Genomic DNA, 22,081 nt, shown 5'->3' with positions numbered 1-22,081 from the left:
GAACTAAGGTTAAGGAACACTAAGTGATTGCCCAAAAGGTCACACACCTTACTGCCAGAGTCAGACCTGCTGATTTTTTTCACCATAGCACATCAGAGCAGGAAGAAAGAAATGCTCCAAAAAAACTACCTTGCTCTTTTTGTCCCTTATAAATGTTTGTCTCCAACTTGGAGTAATCAGTATTTATGAATAGACCACCTTCTGTGAAATTAGATTGCCCTCTTAAGAGTTAATTATGATATTAAGCAGCATTGGCTTCCTTAACTGTTGAAAAATGTCCTTGAGCTGCTGAAAAGTTTCCTTCACTTTGGTAGTCGAATTGTGTTCATGTGGGCTGTATTAATGGGCACCTTAAGTCACATGCTCATTTTGGGACATCGATCAATGAGACTAACATACCTAGAGAGATAAAAGATTTCAACATAAGAGTTTGGACTGCAAATAGAAAACAGGAGCAGAGGACCCCATATAGAAGGTGACCTGTATCCTGCTCAGAGCAGGGAAGAGGAAGGTGTGGCCAGGACTTGAGAATTTCATTCCCATTGTCAAAGTTCTACCTTAGGAAAAGGGTACTCCTTTCTTGAATTTTCTTGGCTTCCTGGTTTTCTTCTGACCTCTTGGGTCGCTCAATCTTTCGTCTCCTTGCTCCTTCCTGCTCTCCCATCTGACTTCTAAACACAAGAGTTGATGGGAGCTCATTCACTGTCTCCTCACTCAATTCTTTGTCCCAAGGTGATCTCATTCATGCTGCTGAATTTCAAAATTTATCATTCTACCCCAGATCTCTTTTCTGACTCAAATATCTACCTACCTATCTAAATTTCCAACTAGATGTCACAAGATTATCATAAATACAACATGTCAAAAATCGTATTCGTGGGACTTCCCTGGCCCAGTGGTTAAGACTCCATGCTCCCAATACAGGGGACATGGGTTCAATCCCTGGTTGGGGAACTAAGATCCTGCATGCCGCATGATGTGGCCAAAAAAGAAAGAAAAAGAAAGAAAGAACACTAGCTTAAAAAAAATTGTATTTTTCATTCTTCACCATAACCTCCTCCAATCTGCTCCTCCTTTAGATTTTTCCACCTCAGAAAATGGCGCCCTCACTGCCCAGTTGCTCAAATCAGAAATGTAGCTGTCGTCCTTGAAACCACTCTCTTCTTCTCCTTTCAATCCATCACCAAGTTACATTTTTATTTCTTAAATATTTCTGGAAGCCAACAGCTACTCTTTGCCTTCACTACCACAGCCTTGGTCTATACCACTATCTTCTTTACCTGGAGGACTATGATGGTCTCCTAATTAGTCTCCCCACATTCATTCATTCTTCCACTTTAACCCATATAGCAAGTGATCATTTAAAAATACTCTTTGGGGGCTTCCCTGGTGGCGCAGTGGTTGAGAATCCGCCTGCCGATGCAGGGGACATGGGTTCGTGCCCCGGTCCGGGAAGATCCCACATGCCGCGGAGCGGCTGGGCCCATGAGCCATGGCCGCTGAGCCTGCGCGTCCGGAGCCTGTGCTCCACAACGGGAGAGGCCACAACAGTGAGAGGCCTGCGTATCGCCAAAAAAAAAAAAAAAAAAAAAAAAAAAATACTCTTTGGGACTTCCCTGGTGGTCCAGCAGTTAAGACTCCGCAGTCCCAATGCAGGGGGCCTGGGTTCGATCCCTGGTCAGGGACTTAGATCCTGTATGCTGCAACTAAAGATCCCACATGTGGCAACGAAGATCCTGCATGCTGCAACTAAGACCTGGTGCAGCCAAATAAATATTTAAAAAATAAAAAAGTAAAAATATTTTTCGCATCGTGCCACCTCCCTGCTTAAAACACACCAATGGCCCCTGCTTCCCTCTTCATCTTCACCTTGCACCTTTCTCCCTTCTCTAAGTACTATCCAGCCCTAATAGCTGCCTTCCTCCTATGGGTTCAGGGTTTCCTGCCCCAGATCCTTTACACATTTTATTCTCTCTACTTGGATTCTTTTTCCCTCCACAATATTTCTCTTCCCCATCTCTCCTAACTTTTACTCATTTAGTCTATTAAGACTCACTTTAGTCTATTTTTAAATGTCAGATCCTCAGAAATACATCCCCTTAACTATAAAATCTGATTTAGGACTCACTTTATATTCCCTTGCAAAATAGCCTTCTATTTTTTTTTCTTACCAATCACTAATTTCAATTTCTAATTATAGATGCATTTGTCTGATTACTTCTGTCTTCCAACATAGTTATTTTGTTCACTTTTCTACCCAGCAATCAGAACAGTTCCTGGCGCGTTATAGACAGTTAGTATTTGTTGAATGACAATGAATGAGCTTTGTTAGCTGAAGAGATTTTTATAATCTATATTACTATATTTTTACTCTGTTCTAGCCCAGATACCCTTTTGATTATGATTTTTCTTCCCACATAGCTTGATAACTAGGAGAGAACACACTGATCATTTAAGAGATAGCTCTTAGTTTAAAAAGTGACGTTCACAACACCCTTTCATGATAAAAACACGAAAAAAAATACCAACAACTAGGAATAAAAGGAACTTATCTCGGGCTTCCCTGGTGGCGCAGTGGTTGAGAGTCTACCTGCCGATGCAGGGGACACGGGTTCGTGCCCCGGTCCGAGAAGATCCCACATGCAGCGGAGCGGCTGGGCCCGTGAGCCATGGCTGCTAAGCCTGCACGTCCGGTGCCTGTGCTCCACAACGGGAGAGGCCACAGCAGTGAGGGGCCCGCGTACCGCAAAAAAAAAAAAAGGAACTTATCTCAACATAATAAAAGCTATATACTAAAAACCTACAGTGAACATCATGGTGAAAGACTGAAAGCTTTTCCTCTAACATCAGCAACAAGGCAGGGATGCTTGCTTTCCCCACTTCTATTCAACGTAGTACTGGAAGTTCTAGTCAGAGCAACTGGCAAGAAAAAGACATAAAGGCATCCAAGTTGGAAAGGAAAAAGTAAAATTATCTGTAGATTATTTGATATTCCATGTAGAAATCTCTAAAGATTTCACACACAAATAAAACTGTTAGAATTAATGACTGAGCTCAGCAAAGTAGCAAGATATAAGGTCAACACACAAAGGTCTGTTGTATTTCTATAAACAATGAATGACCTAAAAAGGAAATTACAAAAACAATTCCATTCACAATAGCATCAAATATACTTAAGAATGAACTTAACCAAGGAGGTGAAAGACTTGTATAATGAAAATTATAATACATTGCTGAAAGAAATTAAAGAAGACAAAAATAGATGGAAACACATCCCATGTTCATAGATTTGAAGACTTAATATAGTTAAAATGTCAGTACTACTCAAACCAATCTACAGATTCAATGCAATCACTAGCAAAATCCCAATGACCTTTTTTTGCAGAAATAGAAGAACCTATCCTAAATTCATGTGGAATCTCAAGGGACTCCGAATAGCCAAAACAATCTTGAAAAAGAAGAAGAAGACTGAGGATTCAACACTTTCTGATTTTAAAACTTACTAACATCATGTATAAACATTAACTCAAAATGGATCAAAGACCTAAATTTAAGACCTAAAACAATAAAACTCTTGCAAGAAAAAACAGGATAAAACCTTTACAACATTGGATTTGGCAGTGATTTCTTGGATATGACACCAAAGGCACAGGTAACAAAAGAAAAAATAGACACACTGGACACTTCATGAAAATTGAAAAATTTTGTATATCAAAAGGCACTATCAGTAAAGTAAAAAGGCAACCCATAGAAGAAAATATCTGTGAATCCTATATCTGACACAGGATTAATATCCAGAATATATAGGAAATTCCTAAAACTCAACAACAAAATCAAACAATCCAATTAAAAAATGGGCAAAGGGCATTTCTCCACAGAAGATATACAAATGGCTAATAAGCACAAGAAAAGATACTTAACATCACTAATCAGTAGGGAAATGCAAACCAAACTAAAATGAGGTGCCACCTCACACCTATTAGTATGACTACTACCAAAAAACGGAAAACAACAAGTGTTGGCAAGGATGTGGAGAAATTGGGACACTTGTACAGCATTGGTGGGAATGTAAAATAGTATAGCTGCTGTGGAAAAGAGTATGACAGTTCCTCAAAAACTTAAAAATAGAATTACCATATGATTCAGCAAATCTACTTTTGGATATATACTCAAAAGAATTGGAGGCAGGGTCTCTAAGAGATATTTGTATACCTATGTTCATAGCAGCCGTATTCACAACATCTAAAACGTGGAAGCAACCCAAGTGTCCATCAACAGAAGAAAGGATAAGCAAAATGTGGTATATACAGACAGTGGAGTATTATTCAGCCTTAAAAAGGAAGGAAATTCTGCATAAATGAGAATTTATCATATACAGTTGACCCTTGAACAACATGGGTTTGAACTGTGTGGGTGTACTTACACGTGGATTCTTTTCAATAATAAACACTGTGGTACTACACGATCTGTGGTTGGTTGACTATGAGGATATGGAACCATGGATATGGAGGAACCAAACAGACAGAGGACTAACTATAAGGTATATGCAGATTTTCAACTGTGTGGAGGATCAGCACCTTTAGCCCCTTCATGGTTCAAGGGTCAACTGTACTATTCTTTATTTTATATCTGTCCTAAGGTAATAAAGGAATAAAGAAATGACACCTAGACAGATATGTGAAAAAAAGTTTAAAGTGAGTTTTCAAAAATATTTGTATATAAAAATTTTTCTTTAATGAAAGTTAGCTTTTCTACAATGCTCCCAAATTCCGTGTTTGTGAAAAAGCTTGAAAAAATTATCATTTTTTTCTGTGTTGCCAACAGGATAAAAATCAGTGTAAGCAGTAAAAATTGTTATTGCTCTGATATTTTATAGTTTCACATATTTTACCAAATTTCTCTAATTTAAAATTTCATAAAAGAATCTTCTCCTTCTTGGACATTTATAGGCTCATTTATTTTGAGTTGAAGACAGCTCTACTTACATAAACTTATTGCTTAATAAATTATGTAACCTTACAAATAGAAACATTAGAATTCACGAAATAGAGAAAGCCAAAAAGAGAAAGTAATATCCATTTTAGTGAAATACACATAGTAAATTATGGAATAAAGCACCTAGAATAGCAGTTTTTAGAAGCTGGATGTCAGGAAGAAGGCTATTCTCTTCAACAATCCTTAGTGACACAATTTATAAGTTGTCTCCTTGATTTTATGTTATCTTCTTAATTTTTCTTCCTCCAAATGTAAACCTCTCAGCCTATATATAACATTATGGATATTGAAAATATTTATAGCTGTGAATAGCTACAAATGACATAGGCTACCAGAAAATATATGTAATTTTTGGATCTCTGGAATAATATGTAGAAAATACTTCAGAGTAGTAAAAAAGCTTACACGACTATTTCCAATTCAAAATACTTCACAGTTTTTTAACCTTGTATTCCTTGTATTACGCAGTGTAGAAAAAAATGTGAAGTTCTGAGTGTTGACTTTATTTTTCAGGGCCCAGAAATGAATGTTTATGTGAAACAAGTACATAATAATAATGAATTATGCCATCAAACTGGAAAACCTAACATCAAATTTTAATCAGGTTATACATGGAAACCCTGATGCTGGTGAAAAAAAATTTTTTTTTCTCTATGTAAGTAAATAATACAACTATTCTTTAAACATTGCCTAAGCGTTTTGGTAAAGATTATTTTTATACTTTTCATGGTATTTTACTTTTTGAAAAAAACTTATGATTTAATTTCGATGTTTTCCGTGTGTTTTTTCTACGTTAAAATGACTATATTTTTAAAAATCCACTATTACTTATTAGCAATATAAATAATTTTGTGCTTTTCGAAGACACCAATGTCGTGTTCCAGCTGCTTCATCTCTTCTTCCAGCTTCTGCTTGCGAATCTTCTTTGATATGGAGTCGATGAAGACCGGGAGGGACTGAAACTCCTTATGTACTTCTTCCCAGTTCTTTTTCAGCCCCTGCAAATGGTAAAGAAAACTGTACATAGCAAAGTAAACTGCAGAAGCAGAGTAAATAGCAAAGAAAATTGCACTGGGAAGGAAAAATGTAAACAGGTAAAGAAAGCTGACAAAAATAACTAAAAAATGATATGTGTTTATCAAGTTCTTGGCCACAGTAACAAAAAATACTGTACAGAGGCCAAACCCTGTCCTTGATTGTGTGCTCAATTCCCACTGGGAATATTTATTTTCTTTGTTTTTAGTGTTACTGTACTTGTTTTTACCATCAAATACGTGTATGCAGAGTTATGAGTAGTATGAAACTAAGCTCATAGCAAATGCTTTGGTAAAAACAACTTAGAGTTGATGTCCCAAGCAAAAAAAACAATTTTGAACAGGAAATTATTTCTTATAAAAATTTTCATTTTTTTCTTTAGAAAAAAAAATATTATCCTCATTCTTCAACAGAGAAATCACATCAAAACACTTGATTCTGACTTACATGGCCATGTTTTCTTATATCTGACTAAATGGAATTGTATAAAATGCCAAAATTCAATTTTTTTTTTTTTGCGTTACGTGGGCCTCTCACTGTTGTGGCCTCTCCCATTGTGGAGCACAGGCTCCGGACGTGCAGGCTCAGCGGCCATGGCTCAGGGGCCTAGCCACTCCGCGGCATGTGGGATCCTCCCGGACTGGGGCACGAACCCGTGTCCCCTGCATCAGCAGGCGGACTCTCAACCACTGCGCCACCAGGGAAGCCCCAAAATTCAATTTAACAAAAGATGATCTTTTATGTGTTTTCAGTATTAGAAAGAATTCTTCCTCCATATAGTTAATGGATCTATACTTTCCATTAATTTATTCTAGAAATGACTGAAATATCATTACATGTAACACATATGCTAATTCAATAATGTAAGTTAACGTTTTATGTTCTCAGAAACCAACAAATTCAAAATTAGGAATCTCTTAGGAGCAATAAAGCTTATTTCCATCTCTGCACAGTTATCATTTCTTATCACAAGGCACTAGAGGCTCCATTGACAAAATGGTCTTAAACTAATTGAACTCATGCAATGAAATTTTATAAATTGACACTTTCTGTTATTCACTATGGGTGCACAAATCATTTTATTTACACAAAAATGAAAAGTAAAACTGAAAGTAAAATTTAAAATATTGCCTGGGGCTTCCCTGGTGGCGCAGTGGTTAAGAGTCCACCTGCCGATGCAGGGGACACGGGTTTGTACCCCAGTCTGGGAAGATCCCACATGCCGCAGAGTGGCTGGGCCCCGTGAGCCATGGCCGTTGAGCCTGCGCGTCCAGAGCCTGTGCTCCGCAACGGGAGAGGCCACAGCAGTGAGAGGCCCGCATACCGCAAAAAAAAATATATTAATAATAAAAAAATAAAATAAAATATTGCCTGGAAATTATGATCCCTGACACACAGATGGAAAAACATATCCCATGCAAATGAAGACCAAAAGAAAGCTGGGGTAGCTATACTTATGACAGAAAAAACTGACTTTGAAACAAAGACTGTAATAAGGGACAAAGGGCGTGACATAATGATAAAGGGGTTGGTACAACATGAGGATATAACATTTATAAATATTTACGTACCCAACATAGGAGCATCAAAATATGAATGCAAATATTAACAAATTGAAAGAAAAAACCAGACAGCAATACTATAATAGTAGGGAACTTTAATATTCCACTTACATCAATGGATAGATCATCCAGACAGAAAATCAGTAGGGAAACATCAACTTTAAATGACAGGTTAGATCAGATGGACTTCACAGATATATATAAAATTTTCCATCCAAAAGCAACAAATACACATTCTTCTCAAGTGTACACAGAACATTCTCCAGCACAGATCATACGTTAGGCTACAAATCAAGTCTTAATAAATTTAAGAGGATTGAAATCATATCAAACATATTTTCTGACCACAATGCTATGAAACTAGAAATAGATCATAGTCTATTAAGTATGCAATAGCATTATGTTTAAAAAAACAAATACCTTAATAAAAAAAATACTTTACTGCTAAAAAATGCTAACCATCATCTGGCAGTGCAGGGTTTCCACAAATCCTCAATTTGTAAAAATCTCAGTCTGTGAAGCACAGTAAAATGAAGTGCAATAAAACAAGGTATGCCTGTACCCTAATCAAGTGGGATTTATTCCAGGGAGGCAAGGCTGGTTCAATATTCACAAATCAGTCAATGTGATACACTACATTAATAAAATAAAGGATAAAAATCATATGATCACCTCAACTGATACAAAAAAGCATGATAAAATTCAACCTCCATTTATGATAAAAAAAAAACTTTCAACAAAGTGCATACAGAGGGAACATACCTCAACATAATGAAGGCCAAATACAACAAGCTCACAGCTAACATCATACTCAATGGTGAAAAGCTAAAAGCTTTTCCTCTAAGATGAGGAACAAGACAAAGATGCCCACTTTTGCCACTTTTATTCAACATAGTATTAGAAGTCCTAGCCAGAGCTCAGGAGTAGCATAATTTAAAATTATTGATTAAAAAAAAAAGAAAGAAGATATGGTCCTTGAAAATCATGGCCATACATTTAGATTTATGAGAGAATTAGAAGTGTCTCATATAACAATACCTTCATAATAAGCCCTCACAGTACAAATTTAATCTTGTAAACTTTTCGGGGAGAAAATGGTTTATTTCCACCCTCAGGTAAAAATGACTACAAGTTTGGACACACTTTATAGAAAAGATTTGTTGAGAAAAAAGGCCACAATGTTGAACATTTCTTGAGTGAGATTATATCAAGGATTTGGGAAAGGGAAAAGGTAGAAGCGTCTTCTACATTTTAAAAAGAGGGGGATGGGTTAACACAGTTCTTAATAGTGTATGAGAAGTATTCCAATAAGAAGTCCTCAAAAGAATTCTGTTTTTCTATAGCCTTTCATTATGAAATGGGAATATGTTTCCACAGTGCTCCACAGGGTTGCCTATTGCAGAGAAGAAATCTATGTATTTATACACTTTGAAATATCAAAGGTTTTTCATAGCTCCTTGGGTGATCTTTCCCTATTCCTTGTGGTCACAGCAGCTACACGTTTTGCAGTATTTCTTTTTAAAGTATAGTTTTCTTTATCTTCCAGTGTGTACAATAACATTTGGATCAAGGTCCACCTCTAGGGATGGGAACTAAATGTGATTGATATTTCATATTATACCCAAATAGCCTCTTAGCGGTTTTGTGGTTATTTCATCTAAAAAAAATCTTTTATCCACTGCAGCGATACTGATTTCCCCGTATCTTTATTTCTTCATTTTTCTCTCTTCTAGTTTAATACTGAAATAATACTGTTAATTTTGGAAAAATGTCACATAGGGAGAAGCGGTCATAACATAATAGGAAGTGTGTTCAGGTCCACGCTCCTCTGCTGCCACCCCCATCCATTCTCCACCTCTGGTTCTGCGCTGTGGCTAGGGGCTGGGCGGGGCTGGGGCTGAGGTATTTATTCCTATGGGCTGCTCCTCCCCCAGCGCTGCTCCCTCCAGCCTCTGCCTGAATTCAGCCAAGGAAGGCACCGGTGGGAGGAGAGCGAGCTTGGGGCATTTCTTCCCCCACCCTGGACATCATCTGGATACGACTGGCCCTTGCATCTGTGACTACAGTGCCTGTCAGGGCCCCTCTTCCAGGCTCCAGCTCCCACCCGGCTCTGGTAATGCTGTTTCCTGCCCCTGCCCTTCCAGCCCAGGGTGGTGGTGATTCCCACTGTCCCTAGTCCTCAGTGTTCCCTGTTGGTCCCCTTAGCCCTGCTTCACCTCTGTAAATAGTTCCTTTGTAAATTCTCTTCAGAATCCCAGCCTAGTAGGTCTTCTATCCCCTGCTGGATCCCGGGTGGGAAGAGCTTCCTTCTGTCACCTCTGATGCACGTGCTTATCATGTGGTAGGAAAACACGGGCCTGGGAACTGGTCGATGTCAGTTTTAGTTCCTCTTCAGCTACTTGATAATGTTGTGACCAGGGGCAAATGTAAACCAACCTCCAAGTTCACTGACAGGAAGGACCACGTCTGTTTTGCTCACAACAGTATATCCCCCAGGCTGGGTACAGTGAGTGGAACATGGTAGATTAGATGTTCAGTAGATGAATGAAGGGATGAATGAACAAATGTGCCCACTTAATACTGATATATTTGCATTTTATATGCTCATCTGTGAAATGAGAAGTCTGGAATAATTAGACCAGATGATCCCTTCCTGGATAATGAGACTGTTATTTTATGAAGAATGAGCAGAATGTGCCCTACTCAAGGACATATGACCATACTGTCATAGAACTACATGCAACTCTTTACCAGGGAAGGGAGCAGGGCTCAGGGCTTGTCAGGAACAGAGCTCGTGGCTTCGTTACCATGGCAGCTACACTACCCAGCTAATAAGGCATCCAAGGGAGGGTCAGCTATTGTCTATCAAAGTGTCTACAAAGAAACTCTGTAGTGACCACATCAGGAAGCTGAGGGCTGCTGACCCACTAAGGACGTGCCCGAGGGAAGAGCCTTTGCCTTCCCAGGGAAGTTCTTCCTTTCTTTTCCTATTTTTCTTAGATATAAAAACCTGGCTTTCACAAAAGCATGTATGTTTTAAGAACGGCAGAATCTGATGGAGGGAGGGAAGGAGGGAGGGAGAGAAGGAGGGAGGGAACCAAAGAGCAGTGCTTTTCCTGAAAATGACGGGCCGAGTCCCACTTCCACGTGGGCCAGCCTTCTTGCCTGTCTGTCTTCCTTCCTTCTCTCCAGCGCACCATTATTAATCACCTGTGTTTACACTGGGCACTAGGTTAGGCATTGCAGAGATTGCTGGCAACAAAGAGACAGGGTCCCTGCCCTCGGGCCACTCCTGCTGTCTGGGATATCCTCTTACTCTGCAGTTTAAGGCACAGCTAAAGACCTACCTACATCCTGCACTGGATGTTCATGCCTGAGAACCTTATAAAACATATGATCTGTACACACACACCTTTCTATATGTACATATATACACAGCACCTCTCATCAATTAAATTACAATATTATTCCATAGCAGAAATTTCATTTTATGCCCCTTGGGGCTTAGCATGATACTCTATGCAGAACAGACATTTAATAAATGTTTATTGATGATTGGGATGACACTGATAAAATGCTAGGATTTTATAACAGCATATGAATCCATTTTTCAATAGAAATTAATGTTGTAAAAATAGGTTTTTTTCTGTTTTGAAAAGGTCACTAGAAATGACTTTGTAGAAAGCTTTCAAAGTAACAAAACAAAGAATAAAGTACTATTTTTACCTCTATAAGAGAACACAACTATAGAACAGTGTCAGTAGGTGCTAATAAATACTCTCTAAAGATGATGGAGCAACGGTGCTCACATCCCCCAATATTTTAAATGTTTCAGATAGAAGTCTTGCATTAAAAACTCCAGTGTAAGTGTCTTTAAGTCTGTTTTACTCCAAATAAAGAAAACATATGTAAAGCCTAACACCTGGTTATTTTAAAATCTGGACACTTGCTTATAAGAAAAAAAAAGTTGGTCTAGGGACAGTTTCAATTATTCTAGAGCTCCACCTAGTGAAAAATATCTACCTTATGGATATTATTTTTGAAAAATTCAGGGGCATGGGGATGAAAATCAAAATGCTTTTTTACTTTATTTATGCACGTTCGTTGAAGGAGAAACTTAGCTTGCTTATGACACTACTTCAGGAAGAAACAGAAGCTCACTTAGCTGGAAACAAATTATTATTCAACAACCCCTATATCACAACTTTTTGCTCTCCCCAGAGAGCCAGCTTTGTTGCATGCAGTTGTCACTATAAGCAAAAGAGAGTGTTCTGATTTCAAAATCAAAGTGCTGGCCTTAATAATCACTGATGGTGGACCTTTCTTTCAGAGATGTTTTAAAAAGTTACACATGAAGGTAAACTACAGACGCTTACCTGCAGAACTGCCTCCCTTTCTTCATCAGATAGCCTCTTCATAGCTGCTTCCCTGAGGTTTTCCTGGATATAGTTATATTCTTCCTGGGCTTTCTTCACTTCTTCATTTCGCTTACGTATATATTCAGGCGTGACACCATAACCCTGGTAAGGATTTTTCAGGAAAAAAAAATCAACATCCTGAAAGTAATCTTATATATGTGTACATACCAACCAATGATTAGGAGCAAAAGAAAAGTGACAGACTTAAAGCCTTTGCGCAAAACACTGCAAGTTAACAAAAGTCAGTGATTTTTTTTTTCCTATTTGGAACTAGTTGATTCTGGTCATTTAAAACCATCTGTGCTGTTATCATGGCTGTTTGTTTTCCCTCTTTTGAATGTTCCCAGTGCCTGTTCTTGGCTGATGACTTGGCCCTTACTTTACCCCGAAGAACTGGATTTTCTTTATTTCTTTTAGGTGCTTCAGATTTTACCTTGAAATATCTCAAATATCTTAAGGTCTCTTGTGCATGATCTCGTTAAAAAAAAAAAAAAAAAAGGAAGATAAATGCTTCCAATGCATTGTAAGAACAAACTCTTAAAGATGCTAGGCACATCTGCTTTAAGAAAAAATTGACGTGGGCCCCTAAGGTTGTTTTTGGAACTACAAAATACAATCTTAGGCTCCTGGGCTGCTTACAAGGACTGACAGTGAGGCAATCAGCTATGATTCTTTCAAGTTAGTAAATGTGTCGATACCACTGTGTAGAGAAACAGACCTACTCCCTGTTCATTCTTCAAATAATTATTTGAGGATGTACTTGGTGCTAGCTACACTAGTGAATAAGAAAGGCAAAGTTTCTGTCCTCATGGAATGTGCATTCTGTAGTGAGAGGAAACTCACCAAAAATAAAGTATAAAATAATATATATAAGTGCTCCACAGTAAATACAGTAAGAAAAAAGAAAGTCATGAGAGCTATTTGAGATAAATAAAGATGTCAGAGAAGACCAGAGGGCAGACAGCAGAAGCAAGAAGAACTACAATCCTGCAGTCTGTGGAACAAAACCCACATTCACAGAAAGATAGACAAGATGAAAAGGCAGAGAGCTATGTACCAGATGAAGGAACAAGATAAAACCCCAGAAAAACAACTAAATGAAGTGGAGATAGGCAACCTTCCAGGAAAAAGAATTCAGAATAATGATAGTGAAGATGATCCAGGACCTTGGAAAAAGAATGGAGGCAAAGATCAAGAAGATGCAAGAAATGTTTAACAAAGACCTAGAAGAATTAAAGAACAAACAAACAGAGATGAACAGAACAATACAATAACTGAAATGAAAAATACACCAGAAGGAATCAATAGCAGAAGAACTGTGGCAGAAGAACAGATAAGTGACCTGGAAGACAGAAGGGTGGAATTCACTGCCACAGAACAGAATAAAGAAAAAGGAATGAAAAGAAATGAAGACAGCCTAAGAGACCTCTGGGACAACATTAAACCCAACAACATTTGCATTATAGGGGTCCCAGAAGGAGAAGAGAGAGAGAAAGGACCCGAGAAAATATCTGAACAGATTATAGTCGAAAAATTCCCTAACATGGGAAAGGAAATAGCCACCCAAGTCTAGGAAGTGCAGAGAGTCCCAGACAAGATAAACCCAAGGAGAAACATGCCGAGACACATAGTAATCAAATTGACAAAAATTAAAGACAAAGAAAAGTTACTGAAAGCAGCAAAGGAAAAATGACAAATAATATACAAAGGAACTCCCACCAGGTTAACAACTGATTTCTCAGCAGAAACTCTATAAGCCAGAAGGGAGTGGCATGATATATTTAAAGTGATGAAAGGGAAGAACCTACAACCAAGATTAGTCTACCCAGCAAGGATCTCATTCAGATTTGATGGAGAAATCAAAAGCTTTACAGACAAGCAAAAGCTAAGAGAATTCAGCACCACCAAACCAGCCCTACAACAAATGCTAAAGGAGCTTTTCTAAGTGGGAAACACAAGAGAAGAAAAGGACCTACAAAAGCAAATGCATCACAGTTAAGAAAATGGTAATAGGAACATACATATGGATAATTACCTTAAACATGAGTGGATTAAATCCTCCAACCAAAAGACACGGGCTTGCTGAATGGATACAAAAACAAGACCCATATATATGCTGTCTACAAGAGACCCACTTCAGACCTAGGGACACATAAAGACTGAAAATGAGGGGATGGAAAAAGATATTCCATGCAAATGTAAATCAAAAGAAAGCTGGAGTAACAATATTCATATCAGATAAAATAGACTTTAAAATAAAGAATGTTACAAGAGACAAGGAAGGACACTAAATAATGATCAAGGGATCATTCCAAGAAAAAGATATAACAATTATAAATATATATGCACCCAACGTAGGAGCACCTCAATACATAAGGCAACCGCTAACAGCTATAAAAGAGGAAATCGACAGTAACACAATAATAGTGGGAGACTTTAACACCTCACTTACACCAATGGACAGATCATCCAAAGAGAAAATTAATAAGGAAACACAGCTTTAAATGACACAATAGACCAGATAGATTTAATTGATATTTATAGGACATTCCATCCAAAAACAGAAGATTACACTTTCTTTTCAAGTGCATATAGAACATTCTCCAGGATAGATCACATCCTGGGTCACAAATCAAGCCTCAGTAAAGTTAAGAAGATTGAAATCATATCAAGCATCTTTTCTGACCACAACGCTATGAGATTAGAAATCAATTACAGGGAAAAAACCCATAAAAAACACAAACACATGGAGGATAAACAATACATTACTAAATAACCAAGAAATCAAAGAGGAAATCAAAAAATACGTAAAAACAAATGACAATGAAAACACGACGATCCAAAACCTATGGGATGCAGCAAAAGCAGTTCTAAGAGGGAAGTTTACAGCAATACAAGTCTACCTCAAGAAACAAGAAAAATCTCAAATAAACAATCTAACCTTACACCTAAAGGAAATACAGAAAGAAGAACAAACAAAACCCAAAGTTAGTAGAAGGAAAGAAATCATAAAGAGCAGAAATAAATGAAATAGAAACAAAGAAAACAACAGCAAAGGTCAATAAAAATAAAAGCTGGTTCTTTGAGAAGATAAACAAAATCGACAAACCATTGGCCAGACTCATCAAGAAAAAGACGGGGAGGACTCAAATCAATAAAATTAGAAATGAAAAAGGAGAAGTTACAACAGACACCGCAGAAATACAAAGCATCCTAAGAGACTACTACAAGCAACTCTATGCCAATAAAATGGACAGCCTGGAAGAAATGGACAAAGTCTTAGAAAGGTATAACCTTCCAAGACTGAACCAGGAAGAAATAGAAATTATGAACAGACCAATCACAAGTAATGAAATTGAAACTGTGATTAAAAATCTTCCAACAAACAAAAGTCCAGGACCAGTTGGCTTCACAGGTGAATTCTATCAAATATTTAGAGAAGAGCTAACACCCATGCTTCTCAAACTCTTCCAAAAAATTGCAGAGGAAGGAACACCCCCAAACTCATTCTACGAGGCCACCATCACCCTGATACCAAAACCAGACAAAGATACTACAAAGAAAGAAAACTACAGACCAATATCACTGACGAATATAGTCAAGAAAATACTAGCAAACAAAATCCGACAACACATTAAAAGGCTCATACACCATGATCAAGTAGGGTTTATCCAGGGATGCAATGATTCTTCAATATATGCAAATCAATCAATGTGATACACCATATTAACAAATTGAAGAATAAAAACCATATGATCATCTCAATAGATGCAGAAAAAGCTTCTGACAAATTCAACACCCATTTATGATAAAAACTCTCCAGAAAGTGGGCATAGAGGGAACCTACCTCAACACAGTAAAGGCCATATAAGACAAACCCACAGCAAATATCAGTCTCAATGGTGAAAAACTGAAAGCATTTCCTCTAAGATCAGGAACAAGACAAGGATGTCCACTCTCGCCACTATTACTCAACACAGTTTTGGAATTCCTAGCCATGGCAATCAGAGAAGAAAAATAAAAGGAATACAAATTGGAAAAGAAGAAGTAAAACTGTCACTGTTTGCAGATGTCATGACACTATACATAGAGGATCCTAAAGATGCCACCAGAAAACTACTAGAGCTAATCAACGAATTTGGTAAAGTTGTAAATAATTACATAATTAATGCACAGAAATCTCTTGCATTCTTATACACTAATGATGAAAAATCTGAAAGAGAAATTAAGGAAACACTCCCATTTACCACTGCAACAAAAAGAATAAAATACCTAGGAATAAACCTACCAAGGGAGACAAAAGACCTGTATGCAGAAAACTGTAAGACACTGATGAAAGAAATTAAAGATGATGCAAACAGATGGAGAGATATACCATGTTCTTGGATTGGAAGAATCAATATTGTGAAAATGACTATACTACACAAAGCAATCTACAGATTCAACGCAATCCCTATCAAATTACTAATGGCATTTTTTACGGAACTAGAACAAAAAATCTTAAAATTTGTATGGAGACACAAAAGACCCCGAATAGCCAAAGCAGTCTTGAGGGAAAAAAACAGAGCTGGAGGAATCAGACTCCTTGACTTCAGACTATACTACAAAGCTACAGTAATCAAGACAATATGGTACTGGCACAAAAACAGAAATATAGATCAATGGAACAGGATAGAAAGCCCAGAGATAAAGCCACGCACATATGGTCACCTTATCTTTGATAAAGGAGGCAAGAATATACAGTGGAGAAAAGACAGCCTCTTCAATAAGTCGTGCTGGGAAAACTGCACAGCTACATGTAAAAGAATGAAATTAAAACACTCCCTAACACCATACACAAAAATAAACTCAAAATGGATTAGAGACCTAAATGTAACACTGGACACTATAAAACTCTTAGAGGACATTCTTTGACATAAATCACACCAAGATCTTTTTTGACCCACCTTCTAGAGTAATGGAAATAAAAACAAAAATACACAAATGGGACCTAATGAAACTTCAAAGCTTTTGCACAGCAAAGGAAACCATAAACAAGACGAAAAGACAACCCTCAGAATGGGAGAAAATATTTGCAAACAAATCAATGGACAAAGGATTAATCTCCAAAATATATAAACAGCTCGTGCAGCTCAATATTAATGAAACAAACAACCCAATCAAGAAATGGGCAGAAGACCTAAATAGACATTTCTCCAAAGAAGACATTCAGATGGCCAAGAAGCACATTAAAAAACTGCTCAACATCACTAATTATTAGAAGAATGCAAATCAAAATTACAATGAGGTATCACCTCACACCAGTTGGAATGAGCATCATCAGAAAATCTGCAAATAACAAATGCTGGAGAGGGTGTGGAGAAAAGGGAACCCTCTTGCACTGTTGGTGGGAATGTAAGTTGATACAGCCACTATGGAGAACAGTATGGAGGTTCCTTAAAAAACTAAAAATAGAATTAACATATGACCCAGCAATCCCACTACTGGCATATACCCAGAGAAAACCATAATTCAAAAGGACCAATGCACCCCAATGTTCATTGCAGCACTATTTACAATAGCCAGGACAAGGAAGCAACCTAAATGCCCATTGACAGACAAATGGATAAAGAAGATGTGGTACATATATGCAGTGGAATATTACTCAGCCATAAAAAGGAACGATATTAGGTCATTTGTAGAGACGTGGATGGATCTAGAGACTGTCATACAGAGTGAAGTAAGTCAGAAAGAGAAAAACAAATATCGTATATTTCCATATAGGTGGAACCTAGAAAAATGGTACAGATGAACCAGTTTTCAGGGCAGAAACAGAGACAGAGATGTAGAGAACAAACATATGGACACCAAGGGGGGAAAGTGGCAGGAGGGTGGTGGTGGCGGGGTGAACTGGGAGATTGGGATTGACATGTATACACTAATATGTATTAAATGGATGACTAATAAGGACCTGATGTATAAAAAAATAAAATTAAGTTAAAAAAGAAAAAGATGTCAGGGAAGACCTCTCTGAGGAAGTAGCTGTTGCAAGATATGAGTCATTAAAACTATACACAAATATTCTGGTTCTTCTCCTTCTAGGCACTTGGTATGACAATATTTTCCTGCTCCCCTTCAAGTAAGATGCAGCCATGTGACCTGAATTTCCCTGTGTGAGTAGATGAAATGTCCTTTTTGGGTAGAAGGCTCATGAACTAATGGTTGACTTGTCGTGTTCTTTTTCTCTCTGGTATGGTGATGGGTGATGTTTTGCGTTGCCTGGGTCCTGGAATGAGGACAAGAAGCAGAGCTCCCAGCAATCCTCAATGGACAGGTAGCACAAGCAAGCAATAAAACTTAGTTGCTTTTAGCTACTAAAATTTGGGGGTTGTTAACCACAGCACAACCTAACCTAATCCTGACAACAAGGGATAGAAATCCTAGCTACAAATGTGTTCTGGAAAGTTGCAAAGCACTATACAAATAGACTCTAAGAGTTCAGTATTCTGGTAAGTTAGTTTCATGGTAACCAGTTCAATCCATTTCAGGAAACACCGAGGGCAACACCTCATTTCAGCTCAGTACAATCACTGAGGTTCCCAATGATGACTGTGTAATCACAAGTGATTAAATTATATTTGGCATACTCTGCTTAGGAAAAAGAACTACCTCACAAATGGGTAAAAGCTGCAGTGATCTGAAATATTCCCATGTGCTGGATCATTGAGGGCTAATGCATACTATTAATATTAATAATTGCATATATTATAATATCTGCTCTTTACTGAACTTCTATTAGGTACCAGGTATTGTGTCAAGTGCTTAGTATATTTCATATCATTTAATCCTCACCATGCTGTGATAAATCTAATAACTTGTTAAAAATCACAGAGTTAAGTAGTGGCAGAGTTAGAATTTGAAATGCTTGTCTTCCTATTATTGCTATGTAACTTAGGCAAACATCCATGCTTCAGTTTGCTTACACAAAATATTCTCATGGCACAAATGGACATGTAATACTTTATTTGGAACTAAAACATGAAGTTCATTCACTTTTAAAAAATGGCCTTGCCTTTAAAAGGACTTACTATCTCACTTACCAATAATAGATTTTAAAGCTTAACTCAGATAAGTAGAAAGTAAGTTGAGTTAGTCCTTCGTAAGCCCTGACTGGTTAGCCATCGAGAGTACACTAGGAGCAGAGAATTTGCGTGGCTTCGTAGACAAGCACAGGTAGACTAACCTCGTATTTTTCTGTCTCTGTGATAGAGACTCTCAATTTCCTGTTCAAGGCAGAAGATGTATTGAAGTGGACAGCTTAGGTGGAAGGCAGCCAGTGTGGCGGTTTGTGGCATGACCATCAAAGGAGAAGGGTTTTTACGTGATGGTAGAGAAATGATGGATTGGAAATGGCTTTAAAGAGCCAGGAGAATGAAATTTCTGCTTTTCCACACCCTATGGGACAAGGACCCTGAAGAGCCTCCAGGGGCCATAGAAGGAGGACGTATCCAGAGAAACTTGAAATCTTTCTAAGCATGAGCTGTCAGCTCCCAGATTCCTACTAAGGTCTTCCAAAGGTGTCTCAGCCAGCTGAGGGACAAGGGTTTCTCAGGGAATAAGTAGTGTTCTCTGACAACAGCCTTGAGGTTCCTGTTTTGATGGTGAACAGTCATTGGATTCACCATGGTAGATCATTGGATGACCTCAGTACAAGCCCCTCTTTCATCAATGTTACAATTTCCTCTTTTTCTCTTCTTTTCTTCCTTATTTCCTTCCCAAGTTATTATTATGCATTATTATTCTTTAGAATTTTGTACTCATATTATACTATGTGTGTTTCCAGCACTTTTGTGCTCTATAAGTATGCAAAGTAAAATAGGTCTTATATAAGGTATCTTTCAAAAGCTTTTTAAATTTTAAAGTTCTATATTTAAACTGCGAAACCCAAGCTTCTATAATTTTCAACAATGAAATTATATGCCTATCTGATAAGCACCTTTTCAGACAGAAATGAAGGTCCTGAAAAGACTAAATATTGTACAGTACTTTCAAGGTCTGCTTTACTCCAAACCAAACACAAATGAGTTCAAACTGAAATCGTCCTGTGAATTATTTACAGTACACTGATAGGACGGAAGGTTCTAAAGTTGTTTTCCTCTTCATTTCTCTCATTCTGTTAACAAGATAATGTAAACTAATGACTAAATCTTAGGATCTTCTGAAAGGTCATTCCTTCTAGATTTATAGTGACAACTGTGCTTCCAGTGACAATTCCGCCTCACCGAAAATGAGTACCTTTTAGAGAATGTTTGCTATAACTGTTAAATATATTAATAATTGAAATTACGAAAAACAATTATAGTTTCCCTCTACTGAACTATATGTTGTTGTTCATTCCAAATTCTCTGTAATTTCATCACACTAGATTTGGACCAAACACAGACTTCAGAGGAATGAGAACTGGCAATCTAGATAATTTGTCCAGTGAGAGCACTATTTTTTTAAATTGAAGTACAGCTGATTTACAATATTATATTAGTTTTAGGTGTACAACGTAGTGGTTCAAAATTTTTATAGATATAAACTCCATTTCAAGTTATTATAAAATGTTAGCTATATTTCCCTTGTATCTTATTTATTTTATCCGTAGTACTCTGTACCTCTTAATCCCCTACCCCTTTCCAAACCCTTCCCCTTTCCCTCTCCCCACTGGTAACCCACTGGTTTGTCAGTGAGGGCATTATTAGTGATAATACAGACAATCATTATAATACCATATTTAAATTATCTGACTGTCGGACCTTATTAACATATCACAAGGCTACCTTTTTATTGATGTACTTTGGAACTAGTCCTGAAGTTTCAAGGTCATGCTTGTCTCCAGTTCTTTTGTCAACATAGATTGGTTTAGGTTTTTTAGCCACTCCCATAATGACATCGGCTGCATTTGTACTTATAAAATTTTTTTCACTCTGTATTCCCATGACTGGATGGTCCATCCTCAGCGGCACAGGAGGCTTTCTGGGCTCATTCCGTTCAAACTTTTTTTCTGTTAAACATAATATTTCCTGGTTAATATTAAACTATAAATGTGGCTACTCAGTACTACTTATAGCATCCAGATATTTTACCACTAGTATATTAGAGTTTTATTAATAATATATTCAAATATTTAAGGTAAAAATCAGTAATCATACATGCAAAAAATTAAACGTGACATAATCAATTAATATGTTGATTATATGTCTCTTGTATATAAAAATCTAAGGGAAGAAAATAAACACCCCAAATCATATGCTAGCTAAAACATTTTTATTAGCTATAATACAAATATTTTCTTATAAAGATTTCAATGACAAATGTTCAGTATGCCCATTGAAAAAAGTCCAAAGAAACATTAAAACTTTTTTCTGAGTACCTTCGATATTATGAATAATTGCCTCTTCAGAGGAAAGTTACTGTAAAATCACCAAGTAAATAAATCAAACTTGATGTATCTGATGTATCCAAGAATCTGTGGATGTTTTTCACTAAAACTATTATTATTATAAGGTATAAAAATCATGTAATAGCCATATACCTAACATGCAGCTTAAGAAATTATAAATGACCAATACTACTGAGGTTTCCTATTCACTCCTCCCTGATTACAGCTCACCTCCTAAAATAACTGCTATCCAAAGTTACTTATCTCTACCACATTCTCTTCATTAGCAGTAGATGAAACTGGCCATTTTTACACAGTCTCTTTGACTTGACTGTTCCAACTTATCTATTTTGATACAGCCACATCAAAGTGGTTTGTCAAAATGTTAAAATGTAAAAGAATTACACTTTATTTCCAAGAACCGAAGGCAACAACTATCTTGACAAAACCTTACTCAAAGGCTTCCCTGGTGGTGCAGTGGTTAAGAATCTGCCTACCAATGCAGGGGACAAGGGTTCCAGCCCTGGTCCTGGAAGATCCCACATGTCGCAGAGCAACTAAGCCCGTGAGCCACAACTACTGAGCCCACGTGCCACAAGGACTGAAGCCCACCTGCCTAAAGCCCACCTGCCTAGAGCCCATGCTCCGCAATAAGAGAAGCCACC

General features: G+C 37.4%; 1 protein-coding gene across 3 annotated transcripts in view; it reads right to left on the bottom strand.

Annotated features, from left to right (window-relative positions):
- Positions 1 to 4,670: 4,670 nt before the first annotated feature.
- Positions 4,671 to 22,081, bottom strand: part of ENKUR (enkurin, TRPC channel interacting protein) — a 30,415-nt gene continuing 13,004 nt past the window's right edge. For all 3 annotated transcript variants that reach the window (XM_082620026.1, XM_082620025.1, XM_082620024.1), the window contains exons 3-5: positions 20,815 to 21,038; positions 11,969 to 12,112; positions 4,671 to 5,993 (exon numbers count right to left, since the gene is read on the bottom strand). In XM_082620026.1, coding sequence (XP_082476152.1) covers positions 5,820 to 5,993; positions 11,969 to 12,112; positions 20,815 to 21,038 — 542 coding nt within the window. In that variant the 3' untranslated portion in view covers positions 4,671 to 5,819. The remainder of the gene's footprint in view (positions 5,994 to 11,968; positions 12,113 to 20,814; positions 21,039 to 22,081) is intronic.

The sequence above is a fragment of the Mesoplodon mirus genome, assembly GCF_964341445.2.
Source record: "Mesoplodon mirus genome assembly, chromosome: 4".
NCBI lineage: Eukaryota > Metazoa > Chordata > Mammalia > Artiodactyla > Ziphiidae > Mesoplodon > Mesoplodon mirus.
Note: the sequence above shows the minus strand (reverse complement) of the source record. Positions and strands in the feature narration are given on the sequence as shown.